This window comes from Pseudopodoces humilis, chromosome 5 (genome assembly GCF_049639895.1).
Source record: "Pseudopodoces humilis isolate 2021_Gansu_Grassland_sample_001 chromosome 5, ASM4963989v1, whole genome shotgun sequence".
NCBI classification, from domain to species: domain Eukaryota; kingdom Metazoa; phylum Chordata; class Aves; order Passeriformes; family Paridae; genus Pseudopodoces; species Pseudopodoces humilis.
In genome coordinates, this window is record NC_142204.1 from 63,883,137 (window position 1) to 63,909,150 (window position 26,014).

Sequence of the window (26,014 nt, forward strand, 5' to 3'; positions counted from 1 at the left end):
TCCAAATAAACACATTTCAGAAATTTCTGTCTTTCTTTCCTGACTAGAATGAGATACTAGATTATCACATTGGACTTTGAAAAAAGGGAAACACCCATATTCCAATCAGGAAAGAGCAAAGGAAATTTGAACCCTTGATATTATTCTGATATATACCCATGCCAGTTTATTGAGTGTTAATTACACACATCCTATCTATTTGGAGGTCAAGTCTGACAAGATTGTTAAAATACTACGGAAAGGCTCTTAGTAATAATATAGAAAAGAGGTTAATCAAGGAGGAAAAAAACCCCAAAAATCTATAGGAAGTTAGGCTTCAGTTGTTCTGCTATTCTCTTTGGGAGTGTTTTAAAAGGATGAAGTCAATTCACATAAGGGACAACCATAAACTTGGTATGGCATGGAAACAAATACACTGTACTGTAAGAAACCTACAGCGGTTCTTGCTTCAATGTAAACAGACTGAGAATTTTTAAGGAAAACCACAGTAAGTTGCCTAAGATTAAGGAATAGAATGAATTTAACTATCCTTTTAGACCCTTTGGGAACTGTAGCATTTTCCATTCTTCTGGTTGTATTTCATAATCCAAGGTTAAAGACAGGTGAAAAAAACAATTGACTTACATTAATGACATATTAAGGGATTGGAGTTGAATAAGAAATAAGTTGATGGAGATGGTTTTCTGCAAACTTATTTCATGGAAAAACACATCCAGTATCAACAACAATTTACACAGCAAAAACTACGTATTTACCTGTATTTCTCCAGTGATTGGATGGGAAGCAGGCTTTGTAGTTTCCATGGGCTGCCAGATTAAAAATACATAGGTTTTCAAAGTTAACTTTTTTAACAGGTGTAGTTTATACTGCTGTATTGCCACAAATTTTAAAATAAACCTGTCTCTAGTTGTTACAGTCAAAACTAATGGTTATGTATTTCAACAGAACTCGAAGTCCAGCCCTGCCATTTTGATGAGCCTTTTATGCAGGTACAGAATCAAACAACTTCAACACCAAATCTTTACAGTCTGAGCACACAAGGAGGCATGGGGAGAAAAAAACACATAGCATTAGCATTGTCTAATAAATATGAATACTGCCAAGAGAAAGAAAGGACCATGCCAAATAAACACAGCCATATATTTCTGTCAATATGATGCAGAGAAAGGCAAAAGTTACTCTAATTTAAACTGAGTTTAGGTGAAAGTGGGTAGAAAGAGTGGAAAATGGTACTAAAACTAAGTGATGGGTGTAAGTGGATTATACAGTTGCAAGCCACCTCACATGAAGTCTTTTATTTTATTCTGTGTTTTCTGATAGTCAATTCAGCTGCAACACTTCAAATTCCTCCCCACACTTTCTGTAACACAAAAATTAAATTTTCTGTCCTCACCTTCCTCTCTCTTTTATCATTACTTTTGTCTAGGTTTTTGACAAAATGCAATAGAATCCTTAATGTTTCTCTCTGCTTTTTTTTGTTCCTCTTGTTTGTTGCTGGAAAATAACATCACCACTTGATTAGAATCCTGAACTCACAAGAATATGCTCTTCTGTTAAACATTAGCAGCCTTGAGCCACTCTGGACCAGCCTCTAATCTGCAAGCCATCAGTCAAGCAAGAAAGCTCTGTTTCTGTAGTAGGATTTGAATATTTTTGCATTCTCTCCATATCTGCTTCCTTGGTTGATGCAGAAAACAAAAGGTGCAAACAAGGACAAACACTATTCTCTGGAGACTTGTCTGGAAGCCCTCATTTCCTATTCCTCCAGATGTGAGCAGATGCCTGACATTATTCCATGTAATTCGCATTTCTATCACTTTCTGAGAATAGTAAAACCCACCTGCCTCTTTTATGCTGTCCTACACTTCAAGAAAATTTTCCAAGGCTCTTTTAAGATGCTGGACACCAACTGCTTTAATGTAGATCAGTGAAGTGCCCACATTTCCTGCATCACAGCATGAAGTTAAGGTGATGCACTCCACTTTTCAGGATTGTGTTGAAGAAACATCCTCTCAATCAGTCAGATCCACACATGAGACAATGACTCAGAAAATCTCAGCTAAAGAGTATCGCAATGAAAACACAGGAGTAAAGTAGACCAAATTTGCCTGTTACATGGATATATTCACTGTCTTGTGTGGCCTTATTCTTGTTTGGTTTACTGCTTTACCTTTCCTTCTAGATGTGTTTCTTTATGAGCACAAGCTTTACCAGGAAAAAAAACAACCAAACCAAAACAAACCAAACCAAACAAAAAGCCATTAACAACAAGAAAAACACAATAAAAATAAACAAAAAAGCAAAAAACCAAATCAAACTTAATTTGTCTGTAAATGCATTTGCATATGAAAAATAATTCTCATGAAAAATTTTATAATCAGCTTCTTTTGGCAGCTTACAGAGCTTTTAAAGAAGTTTAATCCATCCAAGAGCTAAAATAAGTCATCAATAGTGTATAAAATGTTCTGAATCTGAAATGAAATTTTAGATTGATAGCAAAATACTCCTAAAACTTGTTAGGTCCTTGACAAGATTATTCAGACTGTGAATTTCACTTCTTTTGCCAAAACAGGGAGCTACCTGAGCACCATGCAATCTTTCAAAGTAGGGCATTAATGGCTTATATTTCTCATACTTTACCTCTACAAATGGATTTTATTATACTTAATAGTTCTGACCTCAGGCTGTACTAGCACTGACAATACTGACAACACCAAAAATAGCTTGGAGCTAGCTGTGCTGTGGCTACAAAATCACTGCCAGATGGTCTAAATGCTTTCATTTTTTATGAGTTGGAATAGCAAGAATAATGAGTTTGCTCACTTCGAATGTCATGTAATATGGAACGTGAGTATGGATAATGTAGGAGGAGTTCATAGAGAAGGGAATGGGCATGATGATTTTGTATTGAGACCTCCAAAGGTGGTTAAGGTGTAGTTTCTAAAGTGGAGTCTTTAAAAATAAATGTACACTTTTATGCTTCATATCATTGTTGAATCATATAATTTACAAGGCTGTGATTCAATACATTAAATATTCTGTTTTCTCTGATGTCAGCAGATCTAAAACTGATCTTGAAGAATTACCCACATATTTTAAAGAAATGTGAAAAATTTAGGCTGAAAGAGACCTCTCAAGCTCAGAGCTGGGCTAACTTTGAAGCTGGTTCCATATTGAGAGGCAGAGGTGCAAATAATTGTCTTTATCACAGCCTCAGAGAGGATTAATTTGTAAAGAGGGAAAGTATTTCAAGGTCGACTTTTGTAGGAGCTAAAGGATCTGATGATTTAGAAAAAATAAACAATCCATTCTTTATATTAAATGTTTCTATAGGTAATTTATATCCTGGATGTAATCTGTACTATAGAATGATCATGCTTTTACACTACAAAAGAAACAGGTCTCCACAAGATATTGTCAGCTCAAGGCTTCTAAGGGTTAAATCTCTGCTGTGATGGCTAATCTAATTTCAGTCTAATTACTTTTGGTACTCCTGCATGCACTCACACATCCTGTGTAAGAGATGTTGCTTTGTAATGCCATCATTCCATCACACATGCTCAAGCATGAGGTGAAACTGGCTAATGCCAGATTTCGATGCACTGCGCACTATCACTTTCTGTAGTAACGTTAAATATGAGAAAATTGGCACTGCAGAAAATGGCAGAGACTACAACATTTCTAGAGTGTATATTCTATACAAAAATCTTTTAAAAAGTACTTTCTAAAAATAAAAACAGTTGCAAAAACAAGATCTAGGCAGTTTGGATATTTAGTCTGTCATGATATTTTGGCAGGGCTGCAACCTGCCTAGAAATGCTGTCAGCCCAAGGCAAAGAGCAGTTCCAGAAAAGATGAGCCTTCTCTTCTAACAGAGCTCAACACCATTATAAACTTTGCCTGAAGTCAATGAACAGAAACTATACAAGTCAACAAGAGCTATGCTTGTTATGAAAGAAATGCCTCTCAACACGGTTTTCACAAATAAGCAAAGAATGTTTTAAATATTTACCTGACTAATTCTGACTTTCGCATCTCATACATAAAGACATCAGCTCTAAGAATTTTTTGTTTCATCTTTATAAGCCTACAGCTGAATTTTCATAAAAGAATCCTACATTCTCTGTGATGCAGGAAATTAAATGTATGTGTCCAACTTTAGGTGACCTGCTGGGAACCCAGTCTCCTCAAGTGGACAGAATGGGGCACTTCTCCAGGATATACTGCACAGCAAGGACTTATGGATCTCAACACACTGTGAATTTAGGAGTGTGATTCTACATTTCAGTGTAGATGGTGCACTAATAGCCCTGCTCTCTGCCTGCATCATGATGTCAGGTTTCACCCAGTCTCAGGAGCTGTACTTCAGATACATACTATTCTCAGTGGTAAAAATCATGCACATAGCAAACTAGTTCATATGTAAATGTATACAATATCCAGAGTATTCTGTAGTGAATCTAACTATTGACCTAAGGATTAAGCAATACTGCCACATCCCTGAAGTTAGATCCAGTAAGTATTGCTATATGGATTAATTTTGAAGACCTGAATTACTTTGTGGAAAGTCTATAGGCCTTGTGGCAAAACAGAATTACTATCCAAACCAAACTGATCAATAAATATCTTCCCAGTTTGTACTCAATTTCTGGATTAAAAAGATTTTTGTGTTTCCTCTTACATGAAAGTGATGTTGGCATATCGAATAACTGTCTGAAATGAGCAGGCACCATTTTCTGGTTTATGCAGTACCCAACTCATCTGTTCAAATCACAGGAATAGTTCCAGCAGCACAAAAATGCAAACATAACTATAATGCAGTGGGAACCTGACAGTCCCAAAAAGAAATAAAGGTGCAGTGTAAAAAATGTTTAGAAAGCACTTTGCAAAGTGAAGCATTGTAAGTGTGTCAGAAGCTGGATATTCAGGATGGCAGTCAGCATTCTTGCAAATTGCATAAGCAAATGCAGTCTTCACAGAACTGAGTTTCACTTCAGGTCTGGACTTTTTGACACAAAATGTAAAAATGTGACAGATGACTTTATGATCTAGTTTTCAGTTTCAAACTGTGAAAAAATGCTACTGAATTCCCACTCTTCCCTTTTTAGGTGTGCAGATGCACAAGGAGAATTTCTTTGCCACAGGGTCTGGCAAAGAAAATGAGAAATTATGCTTGGCAAATTCACAGGAATTAGCTAGTGACAACACACATTTTAATGGTAAATTTTGTTTTCAATCTTTTCCTGGCTTTCATAGACTTACTTACTATTTCTATGATTATTCATAGCTTGTAACACTTCAAGCAGTAGTTTAGTACAGAGAGGGAAATTATGGTCTTAGTACTATCAGCTTCTTTAGTGCAAATAGTACCTCACCACCATGTAGGATGCAGAGAAAAAGCAAGAGCAACAAAGGCTGTAAAGGACAGTTATTTTGTTTAAAAACAATAATATTGTTGGGTTTTTTTAGAGATGGACAAATGTCTTGGATAAAACATGTAATCTTTCTTTATGTCCAGATTCGATATCTTAACAGCAGTATTCATTGTTATCCAGGAAATGAGTTTTCCAAGATGTGCTGGAATTTCTTGCTATACTAAATAAAATAAACAGGCAGTTTCTTCCTGTCATCAAAATATTCTTGCTCCATAACTTTGAAATTTCTTACCTTGCTGCTGTGCCGCTTTTTGCTGACTGAGGGAGAACCTGGCTGACCAGGGCTAGGAACAGCGCTGGAGGTGGCAGAAGCAGTTCCAGAGTGGACATGAGATCCCTTTTCCACTCCTGAAGAAGCAACCAGAGGCGACTGCTGTAGAGAAACCTTTTGGAGCTCTGCAGCCAGCTGCTTGGGATCAACCCCTGGGGACTTCGCTTTATCTACTGGATTAAAGCAAGAGAGGTTTGTATTGATAATTGACAGCACATCCAATTTCATCTTGCCATGCTACAGGGACAGCATAACAACCCTTGCAAGTTTTCATGTCATCTGCCTGTATACTTTGAAGGTACAAAAGGCATCCTATGAAAAATAGACATCTCTCCCAGAATATTGACATCCTAAATCCAATCTTTCTGTGCTAGTGCTACTTACTAGTGCTGTTTACCTAAAAAGCTTTCTGAGGAGGTACTTCTAAATGAATAAAAACAGGCTTTGCTGATTATGGTGAATCAAACTGGAGCAAATTACAGTTTTAAAGACTGGCCTGTGTTCAATTCAATAACTGGTCCAGTTTCACTAAGTATACGAACTTTCTTGTAAAAGGTTTAAATCTCATTTAACTTTTTTTAATCAAACAGACATTGAACAGAACTGCTCCTGAGATGATATATACAAAAATAAAGAGAAAAAAGCCTCAAAACTTTACTTAAACAAATTAATCAAAGAAGAAAAATTGTAAACAAATGAAGACTAAAAGCTCTGATTCATCTTTCCTTGTTACTCACACCTTTTTTACGCATCTGTAGTAGGAGTCTGCCCTCTCTGCTGCCCAGGAATGAGTGGGAGGAATTTACCCTTTCAAGACAGAAATTTCTATTTAACACAGAAATGAAGTCAAGTTTCATATATGCTAGACTGAATAGAGTTAAGAGGATGCTAGGCACAGCTTGGTTCCCAGGTTCTCATGAGAGGTTTAAAACAAGACTTTAGCCTTATCCTGCCTTCTTGGCTAATTCATTTTTCTTTCAGAGAAAATGGAGATTGCTCCTCTCTAAAGTACAGTCTGCCAAACCTCAGAGGTAATGGCAAGAACTCTACAGAGTTGCTCCAACTTAGAAACCACTAGAAGATTTCCAGACTAGGAGGAAGCATGCCTGCAAAAATGGAAAAATATTCTTTTATTTCTGTTCCTTCTCATTTTGAGTTTTTTTCATTAATCAAAAAAAAATAATTAATGATTAATCAATCATTAATCTTTTGTTCTAGTTTTTGTACTTTCCAAAACTGATTTCAGTGTCTTTTAATGTTTTTGGTGGTTTTAATCTGCTCACAAATTAAAAAAAATGGAGGTAGCTCTGCTTCAAGGCTCTGTCATACTTAGTCTTTGCTTTCAATTATTATCAATAACATAAATTTTCAACTAAAGGTAGCTTGATGGTAAATACATTAATAGCTAGGAAATTTTACATGGTTAGAAAATGGAGGATTCAATCCAGGTAATTTAGGTACTGATAAAAGAACAGCCACAAAACCACAGAACCCAGAGCAGAGCCCTGGAATGGTGAGTGAAGGAATCTTAATCTGCACTGAGCTTGCTGAGGGGCTGCATTACTAGTAAGATTGTGGATGTTGATTCAAAATTAGCTTAGATATGATGCATCCAATGACTGAAGCCTGAAGCTGTGGTATTGACTGAATAGCAGGAAATTCCCCCAAAAGCACTGCCATCTTAGAACACACATAACAAAACTGACTACTTGCTATTGCATCCCTGTATCCAGTAAATGTTTTTTTTGTCACTTATAGCAGGCCACAAACCTTGTGTTAAGCTAACAGGGTATTCTCATCGAGGTCTTTTCCAGCATTGACAATTCTATGGTTCTTAGGACCTGTGAGTTATGTGGACTTGCTGCAGGTTGCTGGGAGCTTTGTTTTAACCTCTCTGGCTGCAACAGCAAATGTCTAATGACCAGATGGCTACGACCTTAATTTGTCTGAGTTGCACTTCTCCTTGTATAGTGGTGTGGTATAGTGCCCATTTTTATTTATTTTGATATAAAATAAATAATAAATAAATAATAATAAAAAAAAAAATAAATAATAATATAAAGCCACAGTTGAAATTGCACTGTGCAGACTGAAGCATTTATGACTCCAGATTAATAATGCAGGTTACAGGAGCAGGGGCCTGGGGTGACAGCAGAGTGCTGCAAGTTTGGACACAGGATGGCAGACGAGGCCCTGGGGACACCAGCAACTCACTGGCTGGGTATTGACACAGGTGCAAACCCAGGGGCTGGGCAAAGCAAACCTTAGGGGCAACAGAAGGAAAAAAGGACAAAAACATATCACATGTAGAGTTTACAGCATCCGGCACCCAGGTACTTTTCCTCTGGGCCGCCCTGCCCCCAGCCTGTAGGGCTGCCTGGGGTTATAGTGACCCAGGTACAGGACCTGGCAATTTGTCTTGATGAATCTCATGCAATTGGCCTCGGCCCATCAATCCAGCCTGCCCAGACTCTGCAGAGCTTTCCCCCCCTCCAGCAGATCAACACTCCTGCCCAAGTTGGTGTTGTCTGTGTGCCTCTGCCTCGTCTTGCCTTTTTTTATAAGGCATGGTCCCCTTTCTACCCATGACAATATTTGGGATGAGCTTTCAATACTAACATACTACCTTACCAGAGCTTACAATACTGATATACCAGCTAATATCACATCTAGTTTTCAGTTGCTATCCGGTCCTATGGCATCAAAGCAATTTATTGTCTCTCACCTGCCCTTACTGGCTCATGCAGTTCCAGGTGCTGGGGATTCTCAGAGTCCGAGAGCATGTTCAGGTCCCTAAAGAAAGCAATTAGAAGCCTGAGACAAAAGAAACTCTTTCCTCATACCCTCATTATTGTATTAAGTAGGTAAATGAATAGTGGTTCATGACAGAAAGCAGCTCCCAAGCATGGTCCCTTCTTAGCTGATATATATTTGCAATGCTGTTAAAGAGCTGAGAGGAAAAGCTTCTTTTAAGGTGAAATCTTTAATGGATTTAATGCAAGTGTATGCATTTCTCATGATGCTTAAATGACTTTCATCTAAAGGATACCGATTTTACTAAAAGTCAAGTTATTACTAAATTACCTTTTTTTTTCTAACACCTGTAAACTCAGTGAACTGTATGTTTATCATGAGAGGAGATTGTGGCCTGACAATGGAATCATCATTGTTTATAAAAGCATAATTACTAGCATCTGATTCAGTTTATCTCTCCTTCTGACTTTAAGAGAAAAACAGAACAAAAAAGATCTCCCACAGTCACAGCGAACTCTTGCTTATTATTACATTGATGCTTTGTCCTAACAAAGGTTCCACCTTAACAACTGTAAATTAAAATAAAAAAATTAAAACAAAACAAAAACAAAAACAAAAGCCATGAAAAGCCAAAAAGAAATGGAAACAGAAAGATGGGGAAAAACTCACAGTCTTACACATATTTCTGCTTCCCCACTCTGTTGAATAATAATGCTCTGGACCTCTTCATAAGTTTTCCCGGTCAAGGGGATGCCATTCCATTCCAGCACCTGCATTCCTAAAAAGGCAAAACAGCAAGAGGTCAAGGGCTTAGATTTTGACAAAGGCATCAGTTAGATTCTTCTTGCCTTGCTTTGACAAGACTATTTGATGTGACAGTCAGTGAATGTTGTTAAATGGCACAGGACGTTAGCAAAGCCCTTTCACTTCACACAGATTAGCCTGTTGAATGTTATTGTCCCTTCAGCTATAACTTACCTGCTGAAACAACACAGGAGATTAATTCTCTTCATTCAAAGTATACATGCACTCTCCACAGTCTGGGTTGCATGATACCGAAAAATTTTCCAATGTCAAAAACATGCACACCTACCAGCATGGCAAGAAATCAAAACATTCTATATATCAGACATTTCCTGGCCAGACATGGTCTTGGAAGATAACTGCTTCTTACAGTGACAAAATGCTGCAAAGAAGCTGAACCTCAAAATGGAATTAATTTCTGAATATGATTAGATAATTCTCAATACATTTTCTTTACTTTGTACCGTACAAAAATTAAAAAAAAAAGTGAAGGCTGTTTGAATAACTGAATTTAATGAAAAAAATGTGCCTTCACATTTCAAACATCAGCCTGGTAGTATTCAGGTTTAAATTTTTCTTCCATATCTTTTTTGATAAAAAATTAACAAAACAGATGAACATACTTCATTGTGGAGTATATAAACAGAACTATATTAATCAGGCTTAAAAATACTGAATATTGATCTAATCTTCTATGTCTTCCAAGTGTCCTAGGACTGAGTCAGGAGACTCAGTATTGTTCAGTGTATCTATATAAGAAAGTTTTATGCTCAGTATTTGCAGTCAATCCCTCTATAAATCATGTGAGGTATATTCTGATAAGAAATCTTGTGGTTAAGGTGAAATGCTTACACAAATCAAAACCTAGACTTACAACTTAGGTTCTGAGAAGTGGGTTCATATTTTGAATTAATTATTCATAAGGAGGACTCCGAACAGATTAATTTCTTACCAATGTACAAATGTCAAAGTCCAAGCCCTTGGCTTTAGTGGGAAAAAATTGCTTAATGGGACAAGATACTGAATTATTAATAGTCCACTAAAAGCGATGCATTACAAAACATCTGAAAAACCACATCACCCACACAGCAAAGAAAACCACAAACACTTAGCTTGCTACCACTTACACAGATAAAACCAAGTCTTCACCTGGGTCATATTTTAATCTCAAAATCCTGTGCTGTTGCATATAACAAATGGGGAAAAAAAAATGAAGTGAAATGTGGAGATAAACTCATAGAAGAACATGCTGCTAAATCAAATATAATGAAAAAAAATGGAATAAATCAGACTAAATTATTTGACAATGAAAGAATATGAGAAATAAATATACACATTTATATTCCAAAATTTTCCATATGATTCCATGAATTAGGAGTTGAAATATCAGAATTGCTCATAACTGTTGTCAGCCAGAATTTATCATTTTGTTTATAGAAGTTTACAGAAAAACAAACAATGCAGAATAACTAAAAAATGATGCTCAGAAGGCAGTAAAGCCAGCTGCCTAATGTCAAAATAGATTTGACAATTCCTAAAATTTAGCCACTTTCATTTACCAGCCATGATTCAAACACATGATCTTGCTTTTGCTTGTTAAAGCAGATCTGATTTTAAACTCAGTTCCTCTGGAATAAAGCAACAATAATTATGAACAAATTAATTTCCCCCTGATTTTCAGTCATACCAATATAACAGCATGAGCTTGGTGTTTAGGCTTATAGAAAGGAAGGAAGTGAAGTTATTTTTGTCTTTCTTTTTTTAATGTGTACCCTCAATACTATCATGGCATAGGATGCAATGTATGACATTATGAACCTCATAATTAAGACAAGCAAAACCACCACTTCCATGTAGTGGCAAAGAACAAGAACAAAAGCTGAAAGATTTAGAAATCTGAGAGAGCACTTAACATCCTTCTATTGAAAAAAAAATAAAATAATAATAAAAAAATCTTTATCAACAAAATATTATGAGCTCCTTCAGCTACTGTCCTGGGTTTATCACAGCCTGCTGGTATAGCTTCAGAAGAAAATTTACCAAGGGAGTAGTAAGACTCTCATCAACAACTCCCTTTAATTTAAAAGACTAGCAGGAAGAGCTTAGCTGAGTACCACTGCAGTGCCAGGATTTGGAAACCAAGTGTGATTTCCACTGGTGAGAGTTTCAACAGTGTGTGCAACAGCACTGCAGTCAATGAAGTGGTCAGAAGGGTCACACACACATGAAAAAAACAACAGACTGAAAGGAAATGGAATTTCAACAGCCTTAGTCAACACAGAGATCCAGGCTGTCAGTACAGGGGTATTTTCTTTTTATTGTGTGCCTTGTGGAAGCATGAATGTTTAGAATCAAGCAATTTAAACACGACTGAACTGATCAGACTGATAGCCCTGGGGCTGAAGAAGAAAAAAAATGCAGGCAAGAAGATGATTTCTCTTTTCTCAGCATGTAACTGCTATATACATTTTGTTAAAAAAACAAAAAATAAAAAAGGTAATGTTACAAAGAAAACCTTCAGAAGGAATTCAAGTCTAATTAACAAAAAAAGAAAAAAAAAAAATATTGGGAAGTCACAAGAGACATATGATATAATTTTTTTTTTTTTTTCCTAAAACTAATCACATTCTGTCACTGGTCTTTGGTACTTTGGAACATGATAGTCACATTTCCAGAAGTTTAGTAGGTAAAAAATACAAAAAAATAGGAAGATGAAAAAACTTGCATTGCTCCATGGAAACTCTGCTGATTGATGAAGTACTAGTAATTGTCCTCATAATCAAATACATAATCTCTTCTAGCATCTTCCTTTCATTATTATTTTATTGGGTGAGCAACACTTATTTTTAGCAATATCAGCTCCCACACTCTCAATAAATATATCTTCCATTCCATCACCCGGGTGACAAATCTGTACTGTTAAACTGAATGTGATTGTAGATATAACATTTCTACTGATAAAACAGCACAAAACAAATTATAAAATATGCCAGTAGAATAGGTCTTTGTATTAGAGTTTCTGTCAACTGAAAGGCACAATATTTATCTAAGTTTTCACCCATCTTACATGATTTCTAATATTTTCTCTCCTCTTCAGACTCATTCAGACTCATAAGCTAGCTGCATGATTAAAGTTGAAATTGAAAGGAATCTGAAAATCATCCAAAGATTTGATTTCTCTAAATATGAGTCTTGCCATAGTTGATTCAAATACAGAAATATTAAACTGAACTACTGAACATCTCTTGAATTTTATTTCCCTTTGTAACACAATGTTCATTATTATAAAGGTAATCTCAGTCACTTTGAATACACTATAATACTGCAGCCTCCCTTATTCAGTATAACCAAGGCATCCAAGAAATGGAAAAACTGATGTTTGCTGTGCCACTGAGTTTGTAAATATTTGCAACTCTACTTGTGTCTAAAACCTATTAGTTTTACATTCATTTTAAAGTCTCAGAACTGCTGTCCTACTGGAATTTAAAAATATCTAAATATTACAGTCTTAGAATACAGCTTCTGATTTTGGTTGTACCATAGCCACAGATTGCTGGGGTTCATTCTCTGCTTCTTCATAGTTTGTGTTGTTTATTCTTATGCATAATAAACATGTAAGTTTGAATTGCATATTTCACTGTTATAATGTTCACAGAGGAAAATGAAATTCAACTCTATAGACTAGCAACTTCAATCAGTAAAATATGAATATCAGTATCTTTGTATATCATGTAAGAATTAAAATTCAGAAACATTACTTTGAAATCCCAGAAAGTGCTATAAAAGTTAAATGTGCACTCAGAATAAGAAGAAACAACATAAATTTGCAGTCTGGCATTCAACACTAAATTACTTTACGGTCTATGCTCTCCAGTTATTTTTCTTTTATTTCTAAACCTTTTTGATGGTTCAAAATATGTTGATGAAAGTCAATGTGTTAATATATTTTCCCAAACTGCTGGGCATGAATCACACCAAAACTCATTATTTTCTGTAAACACCTTAACTTTCTCTTCCATTCATCATTCACACTCAGGCTGAGTATTTTCCACTTATTACAATAATTATTATATAGACAACAGTCATGATTCTTAAAAATGGATATGTTTTTTATCAAGTAGAAATTATATAATGGACCCTCCTAAGCCTCATGGCTGCTATACCACTATAAAATGACATTTATAAAAGTATGGCCAGAGCAAATCAACCTTGTGTTTGAGGTGTGCTTGGCATTTTTTGGCAGCTATATGCCCCATCACTGCCTTCAGGTTTAGATTCTTACTGGCACATGATTCCACAGATCACCCTTCAGTCTGAACCATGCTAGAGCAACAAGTGATGATCTGCTGATATTTGTGTGACCTAACTGAAGTTCTTGCAAGTCAAAAGAAGCTTAGAGTTACTGTTTATGAAAACAAGTAGGATATAAATGATAAGTTGATAGAGCTTTCACCATTACTACATCCTCAAAGATTAGTTTACTTTAGAGTTGCAGACAGATGATGAGTTATGCCATGCTTAACAAAATGTTGTGGTGCATTGTAATTATTCAGTGTTTTAGAAAAACAAGTGTTTTTTTTCAGCAGTGCTCACTGAAGCAGAGTGTATTTACTTTGTTTTCAGTAACATCATATAAGAGATTATAATGATTTTGCTAGGGAAATAAGCTTCCTGTAAAATGTTGTAATTGACTTGAAAGTCTTAAACAACTCATAATTAGGCTGTGCTCAAAAAAAACCCCTCTACTTTTAAAAACTATTTTTTAAATTATTTAAATTTAAATAAATAAATAAAATTTATTTAATTATTATTTTCAGATTTTTTTAAATACGTAATAATATACGATAGAATGAAAAAGTCTGTTAATTCCAAGTCACCTCAGGATTCACCTAAACATCAGTGGACAATGAGGCTGCAGGAATTTCTCTTTGCTGTCTCTTTCATGAATGGTAAATAGCTAAAACCACTATTTTCTTGGGAGTTCAATGCCATATAGGAATTTATACTAGTATATCCCTGCCTGCATTATATATTTATATTTGTGGATTCTGAATTCAATGAGGTTTATTTCAATTTCCCTTTTTGAGGAATAATTTATTCTTTACATATATGCAGTTCTGTGAGTCTTCTTTCAGTTACATCTGTGAATAGCGTGATATTTGGGTTTGAAATTTTCCTTTGCAGGGGCAAGAATCACATGTCATGAGATGCAAACAGTTCTTGAGGCAGTTACAGTGTATGCCTAAGAATCACCCTGTCTTCATTAGTTAGCTTCTATTCTGCCTATGAATATAAATTATGTTAGCAAACCTGTCAAAGTCTATACAGAACACTCTTCTATTGTCATCATGAGACCTCTCAAAGATTTTTCAATGGTCTTGGGAGTCTGAGGTCACTTGTCTTGTTCTGCCTACAGAAGAGGTGACTGAGGGGAGCTCCAGTCATGGTCTGCAGCTTCCTCACAAGGGGAAGTGGAGAGGCAGGTACTGACCTCTCTGGTGACCAGTGACAGGACCTGAGCAAATGGCATGAAGTTCTGCTGGGGGAGTTAGGCTGGATCTTAGGAAAAGGAACAGGCCTCTCATGGAAGTGGTCACGGCACCAAGATTGCCAGAATTGGACAAGACTCTCAGGGACATGGTGTGATGCTTTGGACTGTCCTGTGCAGGGGCAGGCATTGGACTCGATCATCCTTCTGGGCCCCTTCCAGCTCAGGTATTCTGTGATTATTCTATGACTCAAAATGAAATATAAGTGCAAATTTATGCATGTAGAGCACCCGGAAGAATTTTACTGGGAGAAAAGAGTGATTCATAGCACATAGGTTAGCATGTCATCAAGATCCTAATTCATTAAAATGCTGTTTCACAGGACACTTTGTTCAGGTAAGGAAAAGCAGCTTAAGGCAGAACCATACTTCAGCAGAGCACTGACTAAATCAAAGTGCAGCCTGAAACAATAAAAAGACTATCAGGAAGATAAAGAACAGGGAAAAGACCCCAAGACAAGGAAAAAAGGACAAAGTAACCCAGCAACATTTTCCAGTAGGGGTATGAGGTAGAGAAACAAATGAGAACTATCAGCTTCCGAAAGTGTGCAACAGGTACATCTCTGAGACCATCACACAGCTGTCAACTTATGAACCCAGAGGGTGAGAAGTAGACTCAGCAGCTGGCATCCCTTGCTCTCTGGACACACCACTTGCATATACACATCTTGGTGCTTGGGAGAGAAGGGGTATATTTGAAATATAAAACAGAGAAAGAACTAATGCCAAAGTTGCTTTTAAATGAGGACCCCAAACATGCTGAGTCTCTTGGGGCTTTCTGAAGAGGCTGGGGGTCTAACTCTTGCTCCATGAATTCCTAGATGGTCTCCAAGACTAAGGGACTGCAGAGGGCATTTCAGAAAATAATGGAATCATTAGGATAATTTAAATACTTAAAGTGTGCTAGGAATGAGCAAAGGCCATGGTTATGCATCACATGCCAATGCTACTTAAGGTCATATAGAAACAAGAACAGAAAGTTTTTGTGACTCACAGTAAGTAAACACCACCGTTTAAGCAAAAAATCAAGTCTTAATGAGAATGGCTGAAGACCTCAAAATGCCAGTCTGTCACAGGGACTAGAGTGATCTTTACTTGATGTGTTTTAATAGGAGTCACTGTTGATAATCATCCTCTGTACCCTGGGAGTAATTTTACAGTTCTGACACTTTGTGATTATTCAAATATAAAGTAGAATTTACTCACTATTATCTCATTTTTGAGAGTCATGTAACCTGAAAGATAAGGAAAGTGAATACAAATTTATGGCCAGTGCTATGCAGTTCTCATGACCTGTATGTATCTATTTTTCATGTAATGCATATAATTCTCCTTTTAAAAAAAAGTTTTTTGGAAATTATGCTCTTTGTAACACAAGGTAAGGTAAATGCCTGATATTATCTCTGAATCAACTTAGCTAATTTTTTCCATCATTGGAATGACTATTTCAATGAATATGTTTTATGTTTCTCTTGTAGAAGCTAAATGTATGTTTGTACAAATTCCTGACATATACATGTCCAGAGCTGTAGAAAGTATGCAGAAAAATTTTGTTTGATTATTGACTGGTTTCAACAGGCCACAAGTGAAACCACAAGAGAAACCACAAGTGAACCACAAGTGAAAATGCTTAAAATTATCTTTTTTATTATTCTTCATCTAAGTTTGAATGGATTTAGAACAATAAAGAAAAGAGCATGGAAAGCAGTATGCATGTCTGCAGGGAACAACTGTCATGCACACACACACAGCTGCTCTGGTTTTATCTTCTTTTGGGCTTAGAGTCAATGTGCCAATTTTTGGCTGTAAAAAGGTATGTGTCTCGCCTCTGTAGCTCTCTAGGAATTTTGGATAGTTAATTAATGAAGAGAGGCAAGTTCCTCTTAGGATGGCTCATCTCAACTGACACCCATTTGGAATGAGATGAATCACATCCCTTGGGTATCCTTCTTCCACTTATGGCCAGAAAAAGAGCCCATAATACAAGGTGAGGTAAGATATTTACTTTCTAGACACCTAAAAATATGTGTATTGATTCCTTCCTTTGTCATCTAAAGTGATAAATCTGTCCTAGAAAATGAAAAGGACTTTTTTTTCTCAGTTTAGCAAATTGACAGCTGTACCTTATCAATGAGAAGAAGGAACTGAAAGATAAACTCAGGTGAAGGGAATTAATGGGGCACTATCAGAGACTGAGCTGTTAGCTCTGCCTCTGCTACAACCAGTCAGGTGAGCAGCACAAGCACACCAGTGCCTTTGTGCCTCAGTTTCTTTATATGTTAAAAGGCACAGTGGAAAGATAATGTTATTGAACATTGATTTTGAGATGTTCGAGTGACAAGTGCTATTAGTAAAGCTAAGTGCACCAAAAATCTTACTAACAACAGAGTTGTAGGAGGTAGTACTTGTGAAGTATTAAGGGCTGGGTATTAACTCTCCAACTTTTGTATCCATATAACTCATTCATAAAGGAATTTAGTGATAAATGTTAGGATTATTCAACTTTAAGAAGTACAGGTTCCATATGTGCTAGAAAAAATGAGAGATAGTAATAATTACCTGCTAGAACTAACCATCATTTTAACAGAAAGTTGAAAAACTGCAGGATTTCAGTTTTCAATAATTACTTGTTCTACCAAGTTTAATGATAAATGGAGGCACAAAACTCATTTTTAGGAACATCTGATTAGCAACATTAATGATAGTCCAATTTTGGTGCTGGGTTCAGAGCAAAAAAGTTCCCTCATGATGTTAAGGCTGCTTGGCTCAGCCAAGATCAGATATTCCAAAGTAGCCTTTACTGGAAGCCCAAGCATTGTCTTGCTTACAGGAAATAAGATTAAAAAAAAATTTGATTTGGTTAAATGTGGTTTGCAAGTAGATTTTATCAGTAGAATCAGAGAGATCTAATCTATCTAGCTATGAAAACTTGTGCATGGTCGTATTTAAGGGTGCAGTTTAACTGGCTGTACTGGTTTTGATGTGATAGAGTGATCTCCTCCCACCTCACTGCAGGGGAGTGAGAGAAAGGCTTCGTGGGACATAGGTGCCTACCAGGGTAAAACCAAACCTACAGAGCTGCAACACAAATTAGAGAAAGGAAAGTGACCCCCTGCAATGACTGTCATACATCTCACTGAGAATGGTCCATGATACACAACTAAAATAGTCTTAAAAATAATATAAAACATATAAATTTAATTTCAAATAATTTAAAATAATTCATATTCTTCTCACTATCTTAGAATGTAATTCTGTTGATGTTTACACATCTCCAACATACTTGTTATTGTCAGCTGAATTTTTTTTTGTTAACATCTCTTTATACAAATTTGATCTGCAGTACTCGGTCAAAGAAGTAACATTACTCTTATAAATAGTTTCATTGTAATAAATGTAGAATTCATGCATGATGAAATAGAATTGCAAATAAATGATGCAGGATTACACCCATGGTTTTGTCATTCTCTGTAGGGTTCTTTAAAAGAAATTTGAATGCACAATTACTGAAGCTATTCTGTACATGCAAGATCGGATGGTGATTATCTGGCAGCTATACACCTAATCAACTTCTATGAATACTCACATGCATACTGATTAGCAGCAGCTGTTATTTCTTCTCATTATCTACACTAAAACAAATGAACTCTTACCAGCCAGTCCCTGTGTATTTATGTGTTTCTTACAATCACAATTAATGTACTGAATTCACCGTGTAAGCATCCGGAAGAAAAGCAAAACAAACTTATGATACCACATTCCTCGACTGATAGCTGTAGTTGTAGAAATTAAATTTTTGCCACTCCAGGGAAAGTAGTTCCTCATGGGAGAAGTTGCTGTTACCCCAAGCATGACACAAGAATGCAAGGCCCTGCCTGCAGCTGGTGACCATTGAAAGGAGGACAGGGCTGGTAGTTCAGGGCTCACCTTCAAGTCTCCTGAAGGGACATAGGAGCTTTTCTGCTGAAGCAACAGCATCAAAACTCATAAGGAGTAAGACAGCCTATGACATGTGGTTTATGTTCTTAAGATGGGTCGAATGATGGGCATTGGGCTTGATGGAACTGTGGCAGGTACAGGTAGGAAAGGTGCTGGAATGATGTGTCCCAGCCCAAGTGCTTTGTGACCATGGGGTGCTGCAGGTACTTGACCCACTGCTCCTGCTACTGCACTGCAACCAGAAACTGCTGCACAAACAGGCCACCCCTTGTCCTGTAACAACAATAAGCAATAAGCCTGTCTGCTTTGATGCTTTCATTGTCTCCACTTAGCAACTACACACTAGCCCTAAGACAACCTCTCCCCCTAATTCTTCAAACTTGCGTGTTTTAATTACATATCAAAACGACATTCAACACTGAACTTTTACCAAACTCCTGGCATGGCATCCTCACATTAACTTTACTGGGTATTGCAGCAGCTTATTCTCCTTCAAATATATGCCCAAGTGAGATATCAAGCATTATTTTTTTAAACTGTCAAATATAAATGTTAAAGTGACATTTAATCTGTAGACTCAAGCTTGAATGTATATTATGGGTCAACAAGGACAAAGGAGTTTGATCACTTCACTGCTTAATCATTTAAGACTTCTTTCATTTCACCAAAGCTCTTGAAGATGTCTGAGTCTTTTTCCCAGGTGTCAAATATTAAAATTATTAGTGTCAAACAGTGTTCAAGAATAAAACAATCACCCCTGCTTTTTTTTAACATCAAACCACTAAATATTCTTTCCAAGGCAAAAGGAGGAAAAATAGCTGCTGTATTTAACAGAATAAAAATCACATATTTTCTTTATTCTACAGAAAATTTAAGTTCAAGGACCCTTCACTCAAAGCTGAGCAACTGCTTGTGTGAAATATTGTGAATCAGTTATGCAATGGTAAATAGGCAAAAATAAGCTAAAAATATATGCAAGAAGTAAAAGATGACAACTGAAACTGCAAATCCCCCAAACACACTGAATACAATAAAAGAGTGAGTCACAAATTATATTGTATCCTTTAGAGATTAAAGTCTTTGAGCAATTCTTTGGTGAAAAGTATCCAAGGAATTGCTAAATTGCCTATGAACTCATACCATTTCAAAGGCATTTCTTTATCTTCACCAAAACTAATAATAACTTTCTCTAAAAGTAATGAAATAGATTCATGTAATTTGATTTTTTTTTTTTAACAGATGATAATAAATATTGTATTGAATTAATGAATCATAATACCATAGAATAGTTTGGGTTGGAAGGGACCATTAAGATAACCTAGTTTCCAACCCCCTGCCATGGGCAGGGACACCTTCCACTAGGCCAGGTAGCTCAAAGCCGCATCCAAACTGACCTTGAAACTTATACAACAAATTTTAAAGAAAATAATAAAATTCCAATCCCTTTTCCCCAGTTCATTCCAGTGAATGGAAGCAAAAGAAATACAACTTCCAACTATTTTTCTTCTTTGTCCTTTGCTTGGAGGCCTTCAGGAATACTCCTAATTCTACTGTATCTCTCTTCACAGGCAAATGAAAATTACCAAACCTATAATGCACCTGAAAATCTATAAATGTAAACTGGAGATGGAAAATTGGTTTCATTCAGAGAGCATCTCTTCAAAGCATGGAGTTTTGCAAATTGGAATTCATCAAACTGACCATAATTTTGCTTGTACCACTGAAAGTGACAGCTGAGAACGAAGCATGATGATCAAATTGCAGCTAGGGATGATGCTACTGGAAGGGCAGGCTCAAACAAGCAAGAGGAGATATTGCATCCTGCAACACATATAAACATAATACATCTATACAGATATCACAGGTAGATATGTTTAATTTATGGTTTCTGCTGGCTCATCTGATCAGAGAGATATACTCTTGTTTTCTTACCTGTTTTGCTTCCCGAAGAACATGACATGCAATCAGGTGATCACTAACAACTTTTTCAGGAATATCAAATCTTTGCAGTATTACTCATTATGGAAGTCATTGTAATAGTCCATAGTCCAACTCCTTTTTGCTAATATACTCTGCAAGTGTACACTTACTGATATAAACCCCTTGGGCTAAATGTTTTGTTGACATAGTCATGATTTCTACTGAGAGAGATAGCTATGTCCATGCAGCTGTAGTAGTAAACTTGTTTAAGGATGGTCTGGAATAATTTATGGGACTGACAGAATAGCTAATTAAATTTCACCCGTAAACAGATCAGAACACTTAGGTGCAGTAATTTAGTTTGATGTGTTGCTATATTGCTGCAATTGAGGAAGCTGTGAGATGACCCCCATTCATAAATTTAAAGCCATCAAATACAGAAATCTTTGTATTACCCATGGGGCTTATTAAGTCTTCACCTTTAAACAATGCATATTGCATCCAAAGATATGTGATTAAGATATATATTAACAAATATAGGTAGATCCCTTTTTAGATGCCTTGCATAAGCATTCCTGTAAAACACACTCAGAATGAGGGAGCTGGGCGTTGTCCATTAGGTGGCACCAAATTTTTCCGTATCTATGGAAAGTGCAGACAACAGAGAAATGCTTATCTGGTGTAGCTGTCAGGTGCTCTCCTAGCTAGTCTCCATTCAGAGACAAAACATCTGAGGTGGCATTGCAGCCCATCCATGTGCACCATTGAAAGGTATTCATCCAGATAGAGCAGTGTGTGCTTCATGCTCATCTGCTGTAAAGATGTTTCTATCATATCTACCAGTCTGCCTGTATCATATTCTACAAGGATCACTATCATGCTGAAAGGTATTTTCAGCTCCTTAGTTGGATCTTCACTCCTTCAAAACAGTGGGAAGTGTTTTTCTTGTCTCATGTTCTCTACAGCTATTTAATCAGAAGAAAGCCCCAGCTTTGCAACTAATCAGTCAGCTTCTACTGTGTGAATTGCAGAGGTATTACTATCACTGAGATAGGCTGATACCTCTGGGAATACTACAGTGGTCTGCAGCTAAGATGATGAAAGATTTATCTTTTCCTTCTTTAGTACTGTCTAAGACTAAAACTGTTTCTACTTTCCCATTAAAACCAGTCATGAAAGTAATTTCCTAGAATTTTGATTCCTTTTATCCTTTCACACACTCAGGAACTCTCAGTTCTTTCTATTCAGTTACTTCAGACACATCTGAAAAGTATAATCAAGTTAATGTAATACATAACTTTGCTTTTCTTAGTTGTAAGTCAATGCTTATTTCTACTTAGCAGTTCCAAAACTGTCTGTATGAGCAGCAAACGTATGAATTATATGGATTGATTCCACTTCACCCACACTATGACAGAACTCATTTAGCAAGTGTGGAGCTCACACCATGATGAGCATTGCCTGGAATGACTCATTTCCTTTTACTGTCATCTTAAAGGTTAATTTCATGGGGTGCTGTTCAGCACATTATCTAGTAACTAAGAAATAATGAAATCTTCTGTTCATTGAGGTGACTGGTCAGCACCTGCAAATGGCCCTGTCATTGTAAATGGCACTCATCTTCCCCATGAAAATAGATTCTAATATTGAACATATATCATGAATATAAATGATGAACATGGGAGTTTGTTTTTCACCACATTGCTTTCCTCTATTTTCACCTTTCCTTTCCTCTAAGTAGATCATCCTAATGCCTTTTTCTTCCTCTTCCCGCTCTTTTTCACCTTGTGGATGTCATAACATGCAGCCTACCCTTCCAACACAGGCCTGTCCCATATTTATTGTGCATTTGTAATGCAGTCTGACTGCACATGGGCAGTATAAAAGTTCACAAGCCTGGGATAAAGCAACCTGGGTGCTGCTGTGCAATACAGCAGTTGTTAGAAATCTGGCTCTGATGAGAAGTGCTCAGAAAGAGGAATTGCCTCTGAAAGTTGAGCCCTCATAGAACAGAGCTTGAGGGCAGTACTAAACTAACCCTTCTTGTCTGGGTATCTTTAAAGGCTGTTCTAGCCATGCTTCCTCATGATGTGAGCTGTTTTGGAATGGGAAGGGAGCAGAAGCACATGAGCAAGCAAAATGACTCCAAATCTTTTCCCTGTGTCTTTGAGTTTCTTTTTGTAGATTTGTATTACTGCATCTCTATTCTGTCCTTATCGGCCTCTTTGCAATAAATTTATGAAAAGGAAAGAAAAACAAATCAAGCCAACAGATAATACTTTACTCTTCCAAAGACTAAGGAACAACACTAAGGTACACTCTGTTGTACACTCTAGTACAACAACTAAGGAACCACTCTACTACTACAGGATGATTGTTCTTTATCATCAAATTACCTGTATCATCTTTAAGGCCTTATGGACATTTTAAGATTCATGCTTCTTGGTAATTAGCATTCCCTTTTGGTTTGGCAGCAATAAGTCTCCAGGGAAAGGTCCCTTACAGTCAAAATTTATAGGTATATGCATATAATATATGGATATTAAGTGGAATTCGTCTTGTCCTTCAGAAGTATACATAGAGCTGCAGCCTCATTATTCTGTATCTTTGTGAAAACTTCACTAAAATTACAAATAACTTTTTTCTTTACCTCTATAGTATCAGAAGCCAGACATTTTTCTCCTATCTTTTCCATATGAAGTCTTACTATTACTCAAAAAATCCAATTTAAGATCTGAATGAAAGTATAGAGTTCTTCTACACATTTTATTTTGGACTGACACTGCTGACATTGAAAGAGAAGAAAGATTAACATGTTATAAACATAGGAATTAGGTACTTAGTAGACATAAAAGGTTTGTGACATAACAATACACTAAAGAACAATCCCTTTTGTTAAAGTCAGTGTAATACACCAAAAACAATTTGGTTGGAATGAGGATCACAGTGTCATGACTGGAGCATTTCAGGGGTTCATTGGAAATAACTCTTAAGAAAGCTCCTGTTTCCTAACTATGTGGTTTGGGGAATAAATGGAACGTGTGCAATAATGCCAGGGGAAAATGCAGAGATGAATGAAAAGTATGTGTGTTGCACTTCTGCATTCCATTAAGACAAAAGAGTACAGTTTTCCCAGATAGTACCTGAATTACCACACTAAATAATAATTTAGGCCTTATAATTTGGCAGATGGACCAGCTGAAAATCAGAAAGCAGTATCCAAGTAAAACCAAAATGGTCCCAACCACTTGTTTTTAATGAAATTCAATAGTTAGCACAATTTCAGACACAGCTCTCCATAGAATCAGAAGTATCTGATCAACTCAATATCATCTGTGTTGGGGAAGGCCCAGAACTGAGGTTTCTTGCTCCCTTGGCATGTACTGAACCACTGCATTCTCACACAAAAGCAGTCAGGACCAGCTACACCTGTTATGATGACTTGGAAACACTCTACATGTTTCAAATGCAGTGTGAACCACTTCACAGATGCGGTGTCCTTTCAGAGACTTGAGCAGAGCTCAGACCCTGGAGAACATAACTGCTACCTGCCCATGTCTGCCAGACACCAAGGTTGGCTGTTTGAAATCTCTTTGCCTTCAAGTCTTTTACATTTTATATTCTACTCCGATTCTGCGTAAGAAAATGTCAGGATATGCTGACTTAAAAAATGTTCATTCCACCACATATTATTCATGAAATCTGATCTCCAATATGCAGAAGAAATAGCTGTACTATAAGATTATTGTTATCCTATTGAATTGAATGTGTCTGCACATCCTTGAATTTTCTAATCAATTAGATCCCCCACACAACCACCCAAATCATGACTAATTCAGTTTTTCCAGAAGTGATAATATTTAAGTACCTAAAAAAAAAAAACAGTTTGAAAAGTTACCTAGACCTAGATTAATGTACCTGTAAGGTAATTTCATAAGTTTTCAAAAGGACCATAAAATCCAAAGATCTTAATAGAATTCCACTTGCTGTTGTATTTAGAGAGATATCAAACTGTTCTATGCCTATTTTGTATCTGAATGACTCCATTACAATCAAGGAGAAATAATACAGACCCCAATGAGTTTTGCCTGAAACACTGTAGGGTCTGTACAGGAAAAAAAAAACAGAACACATTTACACATTTTCCTAATTTTCAAGCAATATTTCAAGCAAAAAAAATTTATTTTTTTTTTAATTAGGAAGTTCAAACATGTCTGTTATCAGTTACTTTTAGCAAGGTTTAAAGGAATCACAAAATTTTTGATTCTTTAATAGAGTTCTTTTTTCCCAAAAGGTTTTTATTTTGTTGGAATGTGTAGCAAAAATAAGGATTTAAGACTCAATTTCTGTTTGATGAAATGTTTTCAAGCTTTAGTCATTAATAAATTAGATAATTTTCAATTCAGTATCTTCAATTTCAATTGAATTTTAAGTTGTATTTTTACAGTACAAGTACCGTTTATGTAGATATTTTTCATGCAGAAATGTGAAGTCATATTTACCTAATTTTAGATGGTAATCCTCAAACATCATAATTATAAACCTGGATAAAGTGTAATCATTTTTAATCAACATTTTTCTCTGTTTAAGGTAAAATTATACAGTCACCTATTTATTTCTTCTCAAAGAAATCTGAATATTCCCATACAAGATTTTCCCAGTCATATCTTATGTATGATCTAATTAGGTTTTTGGAATAGAACATGCTTGATGAAATTTGACTGAAGATGTAGCTTTATCCCTGCATATCTTGGAAGCAGTAATTAAATCCATCTTTTCCCCAGCATTGTCCAAACCAGAAAAGCCACAGACCTCTTGCCACCTCTGCCAGTGTGTATTGGGAGCAGTGACACAGAAACACACCTGCGTCTTCTGAGAAAAACACATCCACTTGATTTTAATACAGTGTCTTAAAAATAGTGAAAGAAGGAATTAAACTCTTCCATGGAGACAACTGAGCCTTACAAGTACTTACACAGAATATAGCAGAAGAAGAGTGAGTACTCATGAGTAGGACAGGAAGACTGGGCCCACATGGCTGGGTGGTATCTGTCAATGTCTGAGAAGTGATGTGTGTGATCCCAGAGGACAGCAGAAAGCTGCATGGTGCCTACAGGAGCCAAGAAAGCTTTGTGGGCAGCCTGATGATAACACTGCCTGCTGCTGTACCTGCTGTGCTCAGAGAAACAGGGCTTCAGGCACATTCTCTGGAAGCACGGAGGGCTCTTTCCAAAAAGTACCTGGATATTCTTTCTAACAGGAACTGTTCATCAAGGTCCTGAAAATTAACTGCTGCCAGAAGCTGTGCATCTGAAAATCATTAATTGCATAGTTCCACATAAG

The 26,014-nt window shown here is 36.4% G+C and overlaps 1 protein-coding gene across 8 annotated transcripts in view; it reads right to left on the reverse strand.

Moving 5' to 3' along the window:
* The window catches only part of PCLO (piccolo presynaptic cytomatrix protein), a 328,066-nt gene that overhangs the window by 76,159 nt on the left and 225,893 nt on the right, over nucleotides 1–26,014 (reverse strand). For 5 of the 8 annotated variants that reach the window (XM_088054916.1, XM_088054918.1, XM_088054915.1 and 2 more), the window contains exons 11-14: nucleotides 9,130–9,238; nucleotides 8,432–8,499; nucleotides 5,668–5,879; nucleotides 756–806 (exon numbers count right to left, since the gene is read on the reverse strand). In XM_088054916.1, coding sequence (XP_087911042.1) covers nucleotides 756–806; nucleotides 5,668–5,879; nucleotides 8,432–8,499; nucleotides 9,130–9,238 — 440 coding nt within the window. Of the gene's footprint in view, nucleotides 1–755; nucleotides 807–5,667; nucleotides 5,880–8,431; nucleotides 8,500–9,129; nucleotides 9,239–26,014 lie in introns of those variants that run through there. The other 3 variants (XM_088054917.1, XM_088054921.1, XM_088054920.1) reach the window with 3 other exon arrangements.